At 40.0% G+C, this 17,110-nt stretch overlaps 1 protein-coding gene across 1 annotated transcript in view; it reads right to left on the bottom strand.

Moving 5' to 3' along the window:
- Positions 1–17,110, bottom strand: part of ptc (protein patched) — a 49,034-nt gene that overhangs the window by 3,455 nt on the left and 28,469 nt on the right. The window contains exons 6-23 of the mRNA XM_089237693.1: positions 15,377–15,500; positions 12,934–13,026; positions 12,690–12,811; positions 12,418–12,565; positions 10,912–11,052; positions 10,493–10,651; positions 8,250–8,345; positions 7,537–7,790; positions 7,211–7,422; positions 6,842–7,032; positions 5,767–6,079; positions 5,487–5,632; positions 4,943–5,395; positions 4,626–4,763; positions 4,333–4,475; positions 2,805–2,904; positions 1,909–2,190; positions 1,404–1,610 (exon numbers count right to left, since the gene is read on the bottom strand). Of these exons, the coding sequence (XP_089093819.1) occupies positions 1,404–1,610; positions 1,909–2,190; positions 2,805–2,904; positions 4,333–4,475; positions 4,626–4,763; positions 4,943–5,395; positions 5,487–5,632; positions 5,767–6,079; positions 6,842–7,032; positions 7,211–7,422; positions 7,537–7,790; positions 8,250–8,345; positions 10,493–10,651; positions 10,912–11,052; positions 12,418–12,565; positions 12,690–12,811; positions 12,934–13,026; positions 15,377–15,500 (3,322 nt within the window). The remainder of the gene's footprint in view (positions 1–1,403; positions 1,611–1,908; positions 2,191–2,804; positions 2,905–4,332; positions 4,476–4,625; positions 4,764–4,942; positions 5,396–5,486; positions 5,633–5,766; positions 6,080–6,841; positions 7,033–7,210; positions 7,423–7,536; positions 7,791–8,249; positions 8,346–10,492; positions 10,652–10,911; positions 11,053–12,417; positions 12,566–12,689; positions 12,812–12,933; positions 13,027–15,376; positions 15,501–17,110) is intronic.

Consider the following 17,110-nt stretch of genomic DNA (forward strand, 5'->3'; position numbering starts at 1 on the left):
TCATTACAAACTTTTGAAAAAATTTCCTCTTCAGTGTCTTCTAGCTATTTTTACAGCAATCATAAGCACATGGATATTCCTATTTCGCAAAATAAACAATTTATCTGACGACATCTACAGATATGAATGAAGGTGAAGAAAAGTTATAAGAATTAGGGATTTACACCATTTTAGATGCACAAAGAGACTATCAGAAGAGTTTTTATCACACAAAATCCAATTGTGACTGATGGTTGTAGTATATGGTGAATATGTTTTAAAATACATGGTAGGGTCAGTGTGACCCCCCCTACCGTCTTTCTAGGTATATTAAGTCATACATTCATTATACACTAATGAATTCTTGTGTCACAAATCAGAGCTGTGTTTACAGGGGGCTTAGCAGGAAGCGGGCTATAACCCACGATGGCAAGTTTGGAGGGGCGGAAAATTTGAGAAATTAGTGGTCAAGAAAAATAAAACAGGAGAAGAGTGACAAAACTTGTTTAGCCCACACAAAGCGGTAAAACCATAAATTCACCTACGCCTAGAGAGCGAAGGACTAGGTCAATGAGTAACCTTGAGAGTTTGCAAGCATGTGTGATCAAAACAGTGTGAAAGCATGTGAATGACAGAGAGAGCCAGTGACCAGGTCAGTGGGCACCCAAAAGAAAGACCAAGAAAGTGTGCAAGCATGCGAGTGACCTATAGAGTGTGCAAGCAGGTGAATGTCTAAAAGAGTGACCTAGAAAATGAAACTTGATCAGTGAGCAACAAAAGAGTGACCAAGAAAATGTGCAAGCATGTGAGTGACCAAAAGAGTTACAAGTTACTTAGAGACAGGCGTATTTACAGGGATGGTGAAAAAGTTGACTATAGCCCAGGGTGGCAAATTTGGGGAATGAGTAGCCAAGAAAATTAGACTATAATGGGAGAAGGGCAGCAAAATTTGTACAGCCCACTGTCTGTAAAACCGTGAAACCACCTGCAGATTCCCAAAGGGTTTGCCAACAGTGCCATCTCAATGCATGGCCCTGGGCCTCACCAAAATGTGATTGGATCGAAATATTAGAGAAAGTGTCTGGTAGGACCTCATAGAAAAATCACTTGGCCTGGGGGACCCAGCCGATGCAGTAATGATGCTTTAAAGACGGCCCTGTGTGTCAAGGCACCCTGGGATACCATGAGATCTGTCAGGATTGCCAAATTCAATTTTTGAAAATATAATCATACTGAAAGTATTAATAGAGCTGTTATTCTTTCCTGTACAATGTGTCATGGCAATGTAGGGTACCGCTAAAATGTCCTATGCTGAAAATGAGATCGGGCAGAGGAGGCACACAAAATCTGCAGAAAACCCTACTCTAATTCAGCACTTTTTAACAAGCATTTGTATGTTTATATATGAGTGTGTGCCAGCTTACATCTTGCATTCCAGCAGATGGTCCTGATGTTGTGTTGGTGGTAGTTGTCGTTTCCACAACGATCTCTGGTTGACAGGAAGTTTGAGTAGTTGCTGAACCTTGATTGTTCAACTTCGCACTGGTGTTTGTCGTGGTGCTAGTAGAAGAGTTGCTATCACCACCAGGAGATTTCCTTGAAGAGGTTTCATCGGAATGGTCATCATTGATCTGTAATGATAAAGAAATACAAAAATATTGACTCAATTTCAAAAAATCTTATACAGTCAAGGCCGTTTATAACGTTCTCACTTATAACGTTTTCCTGCTTAATACGACTAATTTTTGTGGTCTCAACTACAAGTAATTCTCATTAAGATTTCCCATTTAAAGCCTTTTCCCGTTTAGAAAGTTTCTCCATGACATTTTTTTGAAAAATGTTATAAGCGGGATCCACTATATTAAACAGAATCTGAAAAATAATTTTAAGTAAAAGAAAACTCTTCATGTGCAAAGCACCACAACTTACCTCTTTACCATTAGAAGTAGTGCTCGTGCTCACCACTGGTGGACCACCCGCAGTAGTATTTGTAACTGTTGTGGTCTCGACGACTAGTTCTGGCTGGACTACAATCTCATGCGAAGAGTGACATGAGCTGGACTCTTCAGAGATCGTAGACAGCGAATACTCTGAGTTAACCCTCGGACAGCTACGCCTGTTGAATGGCCTCGGATGATGCATCCTGTGCCTTACTGGGGAAGGTTCTGGTGATGGCGTTGGTATCCTGTCCGGATTATCATGAGGTATGACCTATTTTACAATGTAAAAAAAATGTCATTAGCAATTTACAAAAGATAAAAAAATAATGAGGAACATTTCCCTTCAGCACAAGAAAACATTGTAAGGACTGAAATATTCTTATGCAAAATGCTATATTATCTCAAAATCAAAAAGAAAAATATTATTAAAAAGTTAAAATTGCATTATGGTTATAACTAGCAAAAATACTTGCCGCTTCCCAGGTTTTCTTCAATTATTGGAAGGATTGGAAAAGTGACAAACCATTATAAAGGAATAAACTGTTATAATGACAGCATTAAAGATGTGACAAATCATTGTAAAGGCATATATACATGTCTCAAATGCATTCATTGTTAGGAAACCACGGTAACTGATGCAAACATTCTGAATGTGACTGTTGGGGGCCCAGGAACCATTGTTGCCTGACGTTTTTCGCCCAGCTCTGACAAACTTTTAAAGGAGCCTGCGGTTCAATCCCGGTCTTGTTTGGTATATATGCAAAATTTGGCGACGATCGGTCTAAAACTGTACATTTGTATAAAGAACAGACAGACAGACATACTTGTACATTTATATATAAGATATTGATGTAATTTTGTAAGAATAATTACAATGCAACTCACTTCTCCTGGTGGTCCTATTATTGAGAGAAGCACAGGAAATAGCACAAGCCCGTTGAGTACACCGATAATGACCAGAGCAAACAGTACATAGAAGAAGTACCTAATAATCGAAAGAGAAATAAAATGGGTTGAAGCAATTTTGTTTCATGGTCTATATTTTCGAGATAATGTCTCGATACAAGGCCTGTTCAATAAAGAATGGGATCAGTGGTTTTTATTGTATTTGTCCTGTAACAACTGGCAAAACATTTTAATGGACCTATTTTAAACTTTTTATCTTATAAATTTAAGCATGACACAGATATTACCAAGCAGAAACTGCTCTCAATCCTGAAAGCATTGTTCGTTTGAGAGCATGTTCTGCAATGAGCCCCTCTATTGACTGAAAATGTTATGCTGTAAAAATTCCCATAATAGTGTTATTCACACACAGAAGAGTCCTTTTCTCACAATTCTTACCAAAGATTGTTCTGCGATGTACATCACAGTTTTTTGGCATATTCTGCTTTGGGGCTGCCATTTTGCCTCCAACCGAACTGGATGATATTCATTCTCAGCAGGGCCCTAACTAGGATTTTTGTCGCACCACAACTTTAAAGTTCAATGATTTTATAACAGTGTTCTTTGTTCTCATCTAAAATTGCCCCCCCCCCCCAGTTCTGAGCAACATGATTCCTAATGTATGAAATTTTGCTTTCGCTTAAGTAAAATGACAACAGAAACACAAAATGATCAAGTGAGTGTTTGATGATGATGCACTGCCCAGTGCAACAAATTCTTGATGGTTCAATAAATTTTTGAAATGGTGAAAACCAACTGAAAAGAGAGCGGTCTCAATGGGCTTCCACTTTTCGTACAGAAACCATTATTGATGGATTCATAATGGTCATTTTTCAATTAAGACCTTCATGTATAAGTTTGATAATCATATGATGCTTTAAAAATTACAGTAGACAGTGTTTTCATGAGTATCACTGACAAACATTGTGCATCTTGCAGCATCATAACCAAGAAAAAAATGACCAAAACTTCATCCCTCTTGTTGGACATCGTCAACCTCATGTGACAAATGAATCTGGCACAGTTTTCTTTTTCCAAAAGTGACATCAAATATGTATCTCATTCCTAATACGGCTCTGATATAGCCTCCTCGTGACCTCTTTGGAAGTCGCAAAAATAGCTTTCTGATTATACAGCCTTAATGAGAGAAGTAGAGGCGATTGTAATAGATATTATCAAAAATAGCCTCCAGCACTCATTTGGAAGAAATGATTATGGAAGTGCATGACAGCAAATGGAATACTTTGAAAACGAAAACGATGATTGCATCAAAGACTTCAAATGAAAATTTTAAATTAAATCTTGTTTCATTCTTTATTGAACAGCCTATGTATAAAGTCATTTTATGCAAATACAAGGCCACAACAGACAAAATGCCCAACGAGAAAGCTGAGAAAAAGAAGCTCATAATAAATATGGGCCATATATTTCTAAAAATACTTTTATTATTGGTCCTTTAAAACTATACCTGATAATGAAGTCAAACTCTGAAAATGCGAGCAACACAACACCAATCAATGTTGACATGGCACCATGGAGAACTGGGTTGAACATCTGCTCCAGAGTCATAACCATGCGTCTATCTTTCATTCCAATGCTGGTTAGGAAACCCTAGAAATTTTTGGGAAAATAAGAAATTGAGCTATGCATCAGGAAAATGACAGAGCGATTTGAAAATGAATATGCATAGCACTCATACAAACATGGGGAAATGTATTCGGACTGAACTCATGAACGATTTAAACCAATAATTCCACCTACCATCATGATATGTGTGGCGAACTCCACTCCAAATCCTACGGAAGCAATCAGTATGACAGCAGGAACAGCGCTCAACTTGATACCCAGAATGCCCATCACACCGAATAGTTCGATGACTATCACAGCCAGTAGAAATACCTGTAAAATTAGTACATTGCCGACCATAAGTATAAATCATCCCACACACGCACAATATCCACCTCCCACTGATATATTTTAAACTTTTATCCACATCGAAAAAATGCTTGAAATTTTCAGAAGGGATAAAACTTATCCCAAAAATTGACAACAAAAATGAAAGAAGAAAACATGCTTACCACAATGAGAGCAGCCCAAGGGTTCATCAGCACAATAGCCATCACAATGAATATCACTGCAAAAATGCACAACAATGAAAGTAAGAGGTAGTATCGAAGGCCAATGTATTGCTCCCAGTATGTGAATGGGATACCCGTTGGGAAATTTAATAGTCCTTTTTCTTCAAATTTCTTGCAGACTGCTCTAATCGATTCGATTGTCCCTGTGATTTCTTCAGTAGAACTAAGCTTATTCAAGTAGAAAGGTATTTGAGCATAGGCAAGAGGCTGTGACTTTGGTATTTTCAACTCAACCTCTTGAGGATCGTGAATCCACTTTCTCGGCTCTGGGCGGAAATTTGCTTGCGAGGCTGAGTAAGCAAGGGCGTCGTTAGAGACCCAAGCTGTCAGGTAGTTATAGAAAGCCTTTGTAGTGATGATGCCGTTCTTGTCCACCAGTCTTCCTTTGGAAATCTAAATTAAGAATTAAAACACTGATTTTTATTTGATGCGTGATAAAATCTATAAAACACACAATGTTCAAGTTACAACATGCTTCACGCACCAGTGACTTGTCAATAGGGTTATCTATGCGACCAGTCTGAACAAGAAGCTTGTAGGCAAGTATACCATCATCAGTTGCATTTGAGAACCACCCTTCTTCAGTTATGCATCCATCCTGCCAGTCACTGTCAAAAGCTTTCTGTAAAACTGTTAAATATAAAATCAGTGGTTTGGGATCATTACGCTTGACTGCATGACAATTTACTCACAACACAGGATACTAGTTGTCATGCCATATGCACCACAATACCAAAAGCGTTTGTGGAAGTAAGTCAACTTACCAAGAAGCCAGTCCCTAAACATGGTCAACCAGAATTCAGGAAGCCCTCCATCATCATTCTTTATGATCTTGTCGATGGTCATGAATGCATCGTGATACTCGTACAGAAGCCTTTGGTTACTGGGATATTCGAAATTCCCTTGAGTGACGGCAAACATGTTGAAGAATCCGAAGTACTTTCCCTGCTTATCTAGAAACTCATATTCGTTGGTGTTCCTTGGAACGATGTCTGTCAGGTCCAAACCATCTTTAACCCTGAATGTTCCCCATACGCTGATGCACATGATTATCACAAAAGATATTACCGTCATCACCTAGAAGAAGAATTAAGTTTTAGAAAAAAAACTATTATCACCATTTAAAAAAAAAGACAATGACAGAGGAAAGGACAAATACACTGGTACTCTGCTTATCCAAAGAATAAGAAAAGGAATGGGGGAGAGAGGACCCCCACCAACTTACATATTTCTGGCAACCTTAGACTACTGGGTCACACACAAGCTTGCAAAACCCAAGGTAGGCTCTTGGGTCACTCTAGCAGGCAAAAAATGCTTTGTTGGCCAAGAAAAACGTGGTCAGGAGGGGGTGGGGCAAAAATATTTTCCAGTGTGGGTAGAGATTTTTTCTCGAACTATTCCTGGCCAAAACTAAGTTTAATTTAAGTTAAATTAAGCTATTTTATCAAGGGATCCTGGGACGTGCCCTTTGTGCCCTAGCATACTTTTCAAAACATGCATGTAGTGCATTTCTGAAGAAGAAAGATAATCACAGGGTTCTATCAGATCTTGATCATTGTCAACCATTAATACCATCTTAAAAGGCACATAATAGGGCCAGATTCCAAAGAGGACCCCTCAAAATCGACAAGGAATTTCTATTTATTATGTTTTTTCCCCTTTAACTTCAATGTTTCATTATTTTTTCATTTGCAATTAGATTTGTTGACATTTTTTACAGAAGTTCAAGGAGGCCCCCTCCCAAACATTGTAAGGGGCTCTGAGCCATCAGAACAGCCCATGTTGAGCAGAACTATTAGGTTTGTCTGTTGTATGGTCTGTTGTATATTGTATAGATACCTTTACTGATGTCTTCAGCAGTGTAGGTGCTAACTGCTCTGTCACAAACCAAGCCAAAGACCACTGGACACATTCTGACTTTGTCTGTTCGCAGACTTTGATGCAACGCTCTTTCATATTAGACGATTTTGATATAAGCTCTTTTGTTGACGATACTGTACTGGCTGATGATAAGCTCTCAACTGATGAATCTGCATGAAGAAAGTTGAGATTTTACACAAAATTTAGTAAGCAGTCAAATAAATTTACTATATATATCAAATTAATAGAGAAATTAAATTCGTCTGGACATGTAAGCATCTTTACTGCATAGGAATACGGAAAAACTGTAACTTAATCAATAGATCAGAGTATGATTTTTTTTTGTACCTGGTGACTTGGAATCCTGCCAGCAGTTTGAGTGTTGTTGAGAGCCAGGTGGTGCAAGAACTGTGACAACATGACTGCCATCTGGTGGTAATGCATGTGTCACAGCCTGGCGCATGGGCACTGTGATTGGATGTACATCATAGAGTCGAGACGATTTCGATTTACAGTGATGTCTGTGACTTTCTCTGTAGTGTGGCACTTCTGAATCGCTACTGATGAGATGAAAATAAAAAAAAGTTCAATATATGAGGGGGTAATCCAATTTTATACTACACACATAAATGATAGGCCGACAATCAAACAGAATGAATTTGCTGCCTTTTTACCTGCCAAAACAGCAGAAAATGTCTATCTTGTTGGCTCTCCTTCTCTTCAAATCGATGCTAACCACCGCAGGGAAAATAAGCAAGATGATACCAGTATTAAAAATCATGAGTATTGCGGCTTGGAGAACGAAAGTCCTTAATGCAGGGATTGGAATAATAGCTGCCACGCAGAACGCACACACGTTACTCACAGATGTCAGCATGACATTGACACCTGTCCTTTTCAAGCACTCTCCAGTCTGTTGATGACAAGACTATAACGAAAACGTATTTAAATAAATATTAATTAGCAACATGACACATTCAGTTTACTTGTCAAAAGATATCATGAACTTAAATAATCAAAAGCAGCGCCAGAATTGGGGGAAGGAGGGCAGCTGCCCAAAGCAGAAAAATTTAGGAGGCGGCAGTTTAAGGTAAGACCGAAGAACGCTTGCAAAATTATAAAATTTTAAAGTTGTGGGGGGGTGGCAAAAATCTTAATTATGGTTCTGATGGAAAGTATGCAATAAACATGAGTTATTTAAGCTCTGAATTTACATCTTTATGCTGTTATCAATGTCATGAACATACATGAACACCATATAAATCTTTAATTTTTTTTAGAGAAATTTCATATGCACTCAGACATTGAAATTAATAACATGGGTTTCCCCTAACTAATAGCTAACACTGAAGAAAAATGTGATAAAACAATAATAAGAAAACCTCACCTCTCGAGATGAATCAGACTTTGCTAGATCAGCATATTGATGCGCTATCAAGAACATGTCATCCATACCCAGACCAAGGGCAAGAAATGGCAAAACCTAGGCAAAATAAATGATTGGATCACAAAATGTTTGCAAGTATGAGATTTTCAGTGCACTCAAATACAAGTTTTTAATACATTAAAAAAAGTAATTTTTACGCATATTCAAAATAATAGGCACTGGAACCTGTTGAGCATCTCACCAAAAAAAATTGTGCGACGGGGGGGGGGGGGGCCCTTCGAACCTCTCCCCCTAATAATTCATAAATATATGCCATCATGTGTTCCGTCCACAAATGCTTTGGAGAATCTACAGGGTGATTATAAAAAAACTATCCCGACATATGGGCCCCTTACTATCATACCATTCACAGAAACTGAATGAAATTTTGGCATAAGGTATTTTGAGGTATGCTCTCAAGAATGATATGGAAAACAACAGGGTCCCTCTAACAGTTACGGTTACAGTGAGAAAATTTCGAAAATATCAAATGGCAACACCAAGTTTTTTGTATTGGAATGTGATCTCCATTGTGAAAAACCCTAAATAGCGTTCGAACGGCAACTGTAGCATGAAAATCACCGGCGGTAGATAGGCTAAAAGTGAGGACAACCAATAAGGACAGAGAAGCAGCATAAAATAAAGCATTTTATTGTGTTTCACAAATTTTCCACATGACCTTGTGGAGGACTAATCAGGCTGGGATCGAAGAAACGGTGTGACGAATGAAACGAACATTAATGCTCTGGTGCACGGCAAAGTCCTTTTTGTTTTTTCCTTGCCTAGCTCCGGGGATTTTCGTGCTACAGGTGCCATTCCAACGCTATTTAGTGTTTTTCAGTATGGAGATCACATTCCAATACAAAAAACTTGGTGTTGTCATTTGATATTTTCGAAATGTTCTCACTTTAACTGTAACTGTTAGAGTGACACTGTTGTTTTCCATATCATTCTTGAGCGCATACATCAAAATACCTTATGCCAAAATTTCATTCAGTTTCTGTGAATGGTATGATAGTTAGGGGCCCATATGTCGGGATAGTTTTTTTATAATCACCCCGTATTATATATATATACTACTACTAAACTACCATTTGAGCACCTTGAAATTCTTCTGGGGAATTTTTAGCAAATTAATGCATGTCTGAAAGTGGCTTCAAGGTACTGAAGTGCTGCCATCAGTCTCCCATAGTGGAATTGGTGGATGCCTGCCACAGGGCACCGGAGCCACAGATGCTGTTGTTGCTCAAGCACTCACAATATTTTGTAGCCGGAGCATCCCTAGAATCAACTAAGAAATCAAAATTTCCTACACAAAGCCCAAGTCAAGCACCTACAGGTTTACGCCATTCCCGACACCTGGGGATGCCTCAATTTTTGTGTTTAACTCTATAATGCCCAGATCGGCCGAGTAGGTTAATGCCCATAACCGCCTCAAGTCGGCCCAGCTAGGGGGTATGGGTATGTTTTGGTGGGCTTTTGTCACCAACGGGGAAGAAGATGAAAGCTCTTGTCAGAGGCGGGAACGGAAAAGACAACTGCAACGCCCTATCAATGGGATTTTAAAAGCTGATGTACTAGAATGTTCCTTGAGAATGGACTAAGGGTACTCAATGCATTTTACAAAGAGATAATACTGTGAGGAAAGGGGTGTTTTCAGTAGACAAATTATCTCCCGAAAATCCATTGAAATGAAAGGGTGAACGTCAATGCAAAGGGTGGCTTGAATAGAAACTCATGGAGAAAGGGTGGGGAGAGGGAAAGTGGCCGAAATTTGGACGAGTCCACTTCGAACACAAAAAACTTGGTATTTTCATGACCCTTCCAGGTTTTCTATCTGGGCGTTAAAGAGTTAATGCAAGTATTGTGCTGAAGGTCATTCAATACATAGTACCCCCCCCCCCACGTGTTTTTTTCATATCGGTGCCTACGTTATCAGAACCTGACTTTTGAATGAATGAGTGAGGCATTTACAAAGGATCCTATAATTTTAGGAGCCAAAAAAATCTAAACAACATGTATTTACTGACTAACCAAACATCTTTAACTCGTTTTAGGGGTCTCTGATTTCTGCTTTTTCCCAGTCCCCACTTATGTCCGATTTAGGCCCTAGTCTGTGAATCAAAATTTTCATTTCCAATGAGCACTGGTTTTTAAGAATTAAATGGTTTTATTCAGCGGGCATTTAACAAGAGTATACATACCTGAGTAGAAGAAGCATTGAAAACTATTCCTAGTATCGAACAAAATCCCAGACCAGCTGCGCAGGACAATGTTATGAGTAAGACACCAGCGATGCCGATACCACTTTGCGAATACACCGGTTCGTTCCATTTCATCAATGACAGACATGCATACACCAACTATGAACAGTAAAAAAAAAAGTGAAAATTAAGTCATTAATTACGCTTTTGGACGATTTTTACTTCCATCACAAATATTATTATCTGATGCAGTGTTTCTCAACCTTTTCGCTCTACCAGAACCCTTGCAGTAATTTTTTTTCAAACACTGAGCAATGTGGTGGGGGAACCCCGGTTGAGAAACACTGGTCTAGTACACACACACAGGAAAATATTATTTTTTCATTTATTTTGTATTGACTTCAAATTGCAGTACTCACCATGGCCACGTAACCAGCAACGATCCGTGTCACGTCGATTTCAGAGAAATCCTTCATGATGTCATTCAACGAAGTTGTGGAGAAAACGTTTATCGAATGGTGCTTAGTGATGTTTGGCGACGTGCTTTCTTTCAGCACAACCTGAGGGGAAAAAGGAAATATGTGTGTCAGCGATTCTCAGAATGCATGAGTTTAAGCTTGGAAAATTTCTGTGGTATATACTCATCAAGAGTATGGTAAAAATTTATATTCCCTCTCTATTAACAGGATCGTCAATGTATCCAAATCATAATTAAAACATGAACAGTCAAACCTTGTTAGTGCGTCACCCGGTTAACATGTCACTCCGCTTACCGAGTCATTTTTTGGAAGTCCCAATTGTCCTCAGGCATGAATTGGCACGGCTATGGCTTACTCCGTTTAACGAGTCACTCCGCTTGATAAGTCATATTTTTGCTCTCCCAAGAGTGGCTCATTAACGAGGTTTGACTGTATACCTTATATACCCATATATAAGTCCACACTACATTTGAGGATAGCCAATATGGCAAAAAAGTTAAAACCAGTGTATAACTTGACCCCCAAAAACTAGGTACATAAGGGTCATCTTTATGTATAGGGCATACCTGGGTACTGACCACATGGGGAAGACGAATTTGGGAAATGGGTATTGGTGAACATAGACACTGGAACCCAAGGGCTGAGTCCATTTGAGCTCCCCAATAAATTTTGTATGGGAGCTGAGTCCCCCCCCCCCCATGTTTTCTTCATGTCAGTGCCTCTGTTGGTGAAGCTTACACTGGAATGGGAGCAGAAGCAGATTTATAGCAGAACTATAAATCTGTCTCTGGATCCAGGTGATCAGGATGGGGGATTATCCCCCCCCCCTTTCTATAATAAGTTGTGACTTATCCAATATGTACAGGGTGCATAGCCCCCAGCAAGCGCCATATTTTACTGGAGAACTGTTGAATTAAAAAACCAATAAGAAAAACTATCAAAAATAATGTATAGAATTCAGATAAGTCATTCATGTTGCGAGAGGTTGCATAGGTATTAAAATATAGAAAAATTAACTATTTACATGGACACCCTGTGCTCAAAATCCCAAAGTTGTTGCTCTATCTCCCCTGATGGCAACAATGGAAATTTCCATGATGACTGACCAATTTTTCTTCGTTTTTTTAATTTAAATATCTCAGCGAATATTGCACTTAGAAACATAGAATTTTCTTTGTTGGCCTCAAGACAGACAGTGCAACAACTTTCTAATTGGGTTATTGAGCACAGGGTGTCCATATAAAATGCAACCTCGTGCAACATGAATGATAGATCTGAGTTCTACAGGTTGTTTCAATAGTTTTTCTAATTGGAACTGTTAGGATCAACGGTTTGCCAGTAAAATGCTATGCACCCTGTATATCCAAGTTATTATTCCATGAGTGTCTGTTGTCCAAAGTTTTCACTGATGGTAGGCTGGGGGGAAAAAATGGGAAGGAAACGAACCTCTGTGAATTTCCTCTGCCAGGCTTCTAGAACGAGCTTTGCTTTTTCCATCGTCCAATCCAAGTTATGAACTTTGAAGGTATCCTGCCAAAATTCATAGACTTCTTTCTCAGCCATGAGCTGCACGATAGTTTGTAAAGCTTCGGCCCTGAATGACGACAAACCATAAATTCATAAGTTGAACGACTTTGAAAAAAAAGCAACAATATATTTCTAAGAATCATATGTTAAAACTATGTATTTACAAAGGCAAATAAAATCCTAAATCATACTTTATTATGCGACCCATCTTGTTCTTTGTAGTACCTCCCACCAAGACATCTTCTGGCCAATGCATATATTTGGTAGCGAACCCCCGGCAGCCGCCAGTTAGAACTGCACCGATATCAGGAGGCTATATTATTAAAGAAAAACGACAGCAAATCAATATAGATTCGGGGTAATTAGACATTTTTCTACATTGATGATGATTCCAATCGCAGGCGCTAAGATTTATTAATAGTAGACTTTCCATACCTGTTGACTTTCTTTGTTTGGAGCTGTTGGAGGACACTGTTCATCTGAAGGTTGAAGACAAGGCTTCTCTTGATAAGCAGTGGTGATACCAGCCTATGATAGAGACGACGGCCAAAATTACACATTGTATACAGATATCCAAATGAGCTAAATCAAGTCTGATAATTTCATTAGTGGGTGAGTTATTGTTCCCAGGGCCACAACTAGATGGTCAGCCAGGGCGAGCACACACTTTGGCGCCCCCTTGTAGTGCTAAAGGAGAGGTTGAACTTTCCTGGAGTCATTCTTCCGGTCCTGAGATATTCTGGGAGGAGGAGGTTCACAGATGGGAAATTGAATGAAGGGGAGCATAACAGGTAGTTTAAAGGGAGTTTTCTACATAGAGCTGTGGCAGAAAACAAATTTGGATAACAAATTCTAAATCAGTACATGCCAACCTATGGCCCGTGGCCTCAAACCTAATTTTGTAAAAATGAACTAAGTCTCACATAGGTGACCCGAAATGCAGTTCCGCATCATTTGGGTGGTATGTGACATATTGCAGATCACTTGGGTGGCTTATTTGCAGATGACTCAAGCTTCCCGCGGCACATTTCCGATCATTTAACTGTCCCATGGCACATTCCCAGATCATTTTAGTGCATATTTAAAGATCTCCACAGCACAGTTCCAGCGCACTTAAGCGATCCGCGGCACATTTTTCAATCACTTAAGTCCCCCACGGCAATTTTCAAATCAGTCAAATGTCCTACAGCGCATTCGCAAATCACTCAATCAAGTGACCCGCGGCACATTTACAAATCACTTAAGTGTGCCACGGCACAATCCCAGGTCACTCATTTACCTGTCTAAAAATGCCTGCCTATCTATTTGCATGTATTACTCTGTAAAATTTTAACCAGATCTCATTTTCATGAGGCTCCTTCTGTACTTACAACCTCCGGGCCGGATCAGGGACGGGCTTAAGTATTTTGCGGCCCGGTGGAAAGAAGAGCTTTGCTTGCCAATACCCCAGTGACCGTGGGGTACCCTGGTGCCCGCTATGTTCACATAGGTTCCGGAAAATGACTCTCAAACTACTATCTCATCGTCATAAAGAAAACCATTAGGCAACAAATATGGACAATAGTGTCCGTTGCCCAACGAAAAAATTGGAAGTGTGCCCCCCCCCCCCATCAAGCATTTAAAGGTCAGGGCTAGAAAATCGGTTATTCACCCTGGGCCTCAACTGGAAACTCTTTTTCAGCTGGGTAGGCATGCATTATGCCTACTTGATGTAATTTTGAATAAGTGAACGCTCTGGCCCAGCGTTCCCCAGAACAGCAGATTAATCTGCACCACCCCACTTTTTTTTTTGGCTTGGAAGAACGGGCCACTGTCAAAAACCCTAGGCAAGATGGTTCAATGTCTTGGACTGTGAATTTCAAGCTATTGGTTTGTTGAAGTCAAAATGTGATCAAAATATTATTATTTTTTATCTCCTTTAGCGGCCCCAGTGCTGCCGCAACCCTGCATAAGTCCGGCCGTGGCCCAAGTGGATCCATGCGTTAAGAAGGTGGTACTGATAGTTTCCTTGGTGAACAAGAAAATTCTCCCCCCCCCCCCCTGAAGAAATCACGAAATCTAGTAAGAAGAGATAGAGAGCAATGCCAAAGAAGGAAAAAAAGACGAGGAAGCCACACATTTTTATATATTCTCTTCAATGGTGGTAGCAATTCCAAAGTGTGGGACGCAGTGGATATATAGTAGGAAAATATATTCTGGAAAAGAAAAAAAAAGTAAAAAAAAAGAAGGTATAAAAATTCTCATCGGGTGGTAAAAGAGAAGGAAGATTTCTTCTCTTTTTTCCACAATGAAAAGAAAGGTCCCCGCGCGCCACACACACACCCATACCACTCTCCTCTCTCTCAAAAAAAAAAAAAAACCAAGAGGATGACGTAGTAAACAGCAACGGGCTCACGACCACCCTGTAGTAAGGCGGGTGGTCACTGCCATTTATTTAAACCCACTGGGCTTGGGGTCGGGTATTTAATGAGAGAGGAAGGGGAGTGGGAGAAGAAGAAAAAAAGAAAAAGACGCACGCACGCACATACGTCTCACTCTACTCAGTTTCCTCTCCATTCATCCCTTTCCCTTGGGGGACCGACCGACCGGCCGTCAATGAATTTCTTTCAAGAGTTTGAGGGAAGCTTGGAAGTTGGGAACACACGCACAAAAAAAAAAAACAACAACAACCACCTTTCCTTACATCTTAGAACGTACGCATGCGCTATGTGTGTGCGCCAGATATGGACACTCCTATAGATTTTACTTAGCATGATTCTGAGATGAGATTACGGAGGAGGAAGACTGTGACACCGAAATCGGACTTTAAAATTATCAATTTCTGAAATATTCAATGCATGATGAATAAGTGAAATATAAGAATGGACAATTTACTTACCCTTTTCATGAAAGATTCGATTGTATGAAACCCGTATGACGATCCGAAGCTTCCGAAATTCTTCATAGTATTCAAAAGCCACTGAGGATTCAAATTGGTCCACTGTACAAAAAAATTTATACCCCTGGGGGAAAAAATAAATTGAACGTTAATTTGCGATGTCGGTTTTAAAACATTTATAGATTAGATTAACAATAAATATTTGGTATTGATGTGAATATGTTTTACAGTTTTTTTTAAACGCATTTCGAGATACGTTTAATATTCAATGTTTTGTCTTTAAAACAAATCATATTTAGGTTTTTTTTCCTGGAGGCGGAGGTTGTTATTTTCAGACATTACAGAAAACACCTGCAACGGGTGCTCAATAAAGCACCCAAGAGTGTCAGGTGCTAGAGGATTATTCTGCACTCAAGTATTATGCTGATTCGAGATTGATTGAATTTGTATTAGATGATAGTATTAAGGGAATGAGAAGGATTTATTTTGATAGTATTAGATGTAGAGAGCGGGAGCTCTTCTGATGACAGCCACAGACCATGTTCAAAACTCCTCCTACTTTACAAGCACGGGAAAGCACAACTCTGGCCCCACTCCGAAATTTTATTCGGCTGGCAAAGCTGTTTCGAAATGTGCCTGCTTTTAGTTCAGGATTTGATTGCATTAAAAAATTCCACGCTTTCTACGAGCAAGGAAATCGGTTAATAAGAACAAATTTTTTGGACCAAGATTTTCCACGCTTACGTGGAAATTTCTAGAGCCAGCCGAAGGTCCCAGCCTATGCGCATGGGCCCAGGATATGTGGGGGAGCATCGAATGCACCAGTTTTCCCCTAAGCTTTTTTTGTTCATGCCGCCCCTTCCCTTTTGGACCACATTTTCTTCTCAAGGCCCCGGTCCTATTCAGAACAACCCCTCATCCAGAAGCGAAACCCTTTCTAGTTATTGAATTGATTTTTTTAGCAAATTTATAGTGAGCGAAAAATTTTGTAAATAACGTCGATCTCTGGACTTCCGGGCTGTGAACTTCAGTGAACTTCTCTTTACAGGGGGATTCTATGCAGGGCCGCGTCTCAACATCATTGACCCACGGGGCCACCCACATCCTGCACCAGGAATCCCAGGCTTGAATCTTTACCGAGTCACTAGCCAAAGTCTTCACGGGCCTCTTCATAGTAAATTTACAGCGTGTGAAAAAGAGAAGAATCGTCCGGGCTGGAACACTGTCAGCAGGGCCGCAACTACATTTTGACAGCACCCTCCCCCCCCCCCCGATCCAAGGCACCGGACCCGTAAGCTGAAAGTAACAGCTTACTTTATAACCAGATCCGCCTAAACGAAGAAAACAGCATTGGGGGGGGGGGCTGAAAATCACCATTCGTCCTATATTTACGGGGCTAAAGCACGAACGCAGGACAGGAATGCTGCGTTGCATTGTATATTTATTGATTATTAAAGGGGCTCAGTCTCCTCCCAAAATTTATTGGGGGTTCAAATAGCTTCAGCCTCCTCCCCCAAGTTCCTGTGCCTATGAACACATCGCCATACTTAATCTCTAAAGCCATTGCGCAAGATTACGTCGTGTAGGCCTACTTTGAACATAAGGCTTCCCCCCCCCCCAACCCGCGCCATGCATGAAGGAGTCCCATACGTTGAGATAGGTCCTGGTTTTCATGGCCGTTGTTGCTGGAAAGTAAAAGTATCACAATTTTCCCATCATGATTTCTCATAAAAG

This window comes from Pholcus phalangioides, unplaced genomic scaffold (assembly GCF_987345545.1).
Source record: "Pholcus phalangioides strain wild (caught in Gottingen) unplaced genomic scaffold, Ppha-v1.0 ptg000010l_1, whole genome shotgun sequence".
Taxonomy (NCBI): domain Eukaryota; kingdom Metazoa; phylum Arthropoda; class Arachnida; order Araneae; family Pholcidae; genus Pholcus; species Pholcus phalangioides.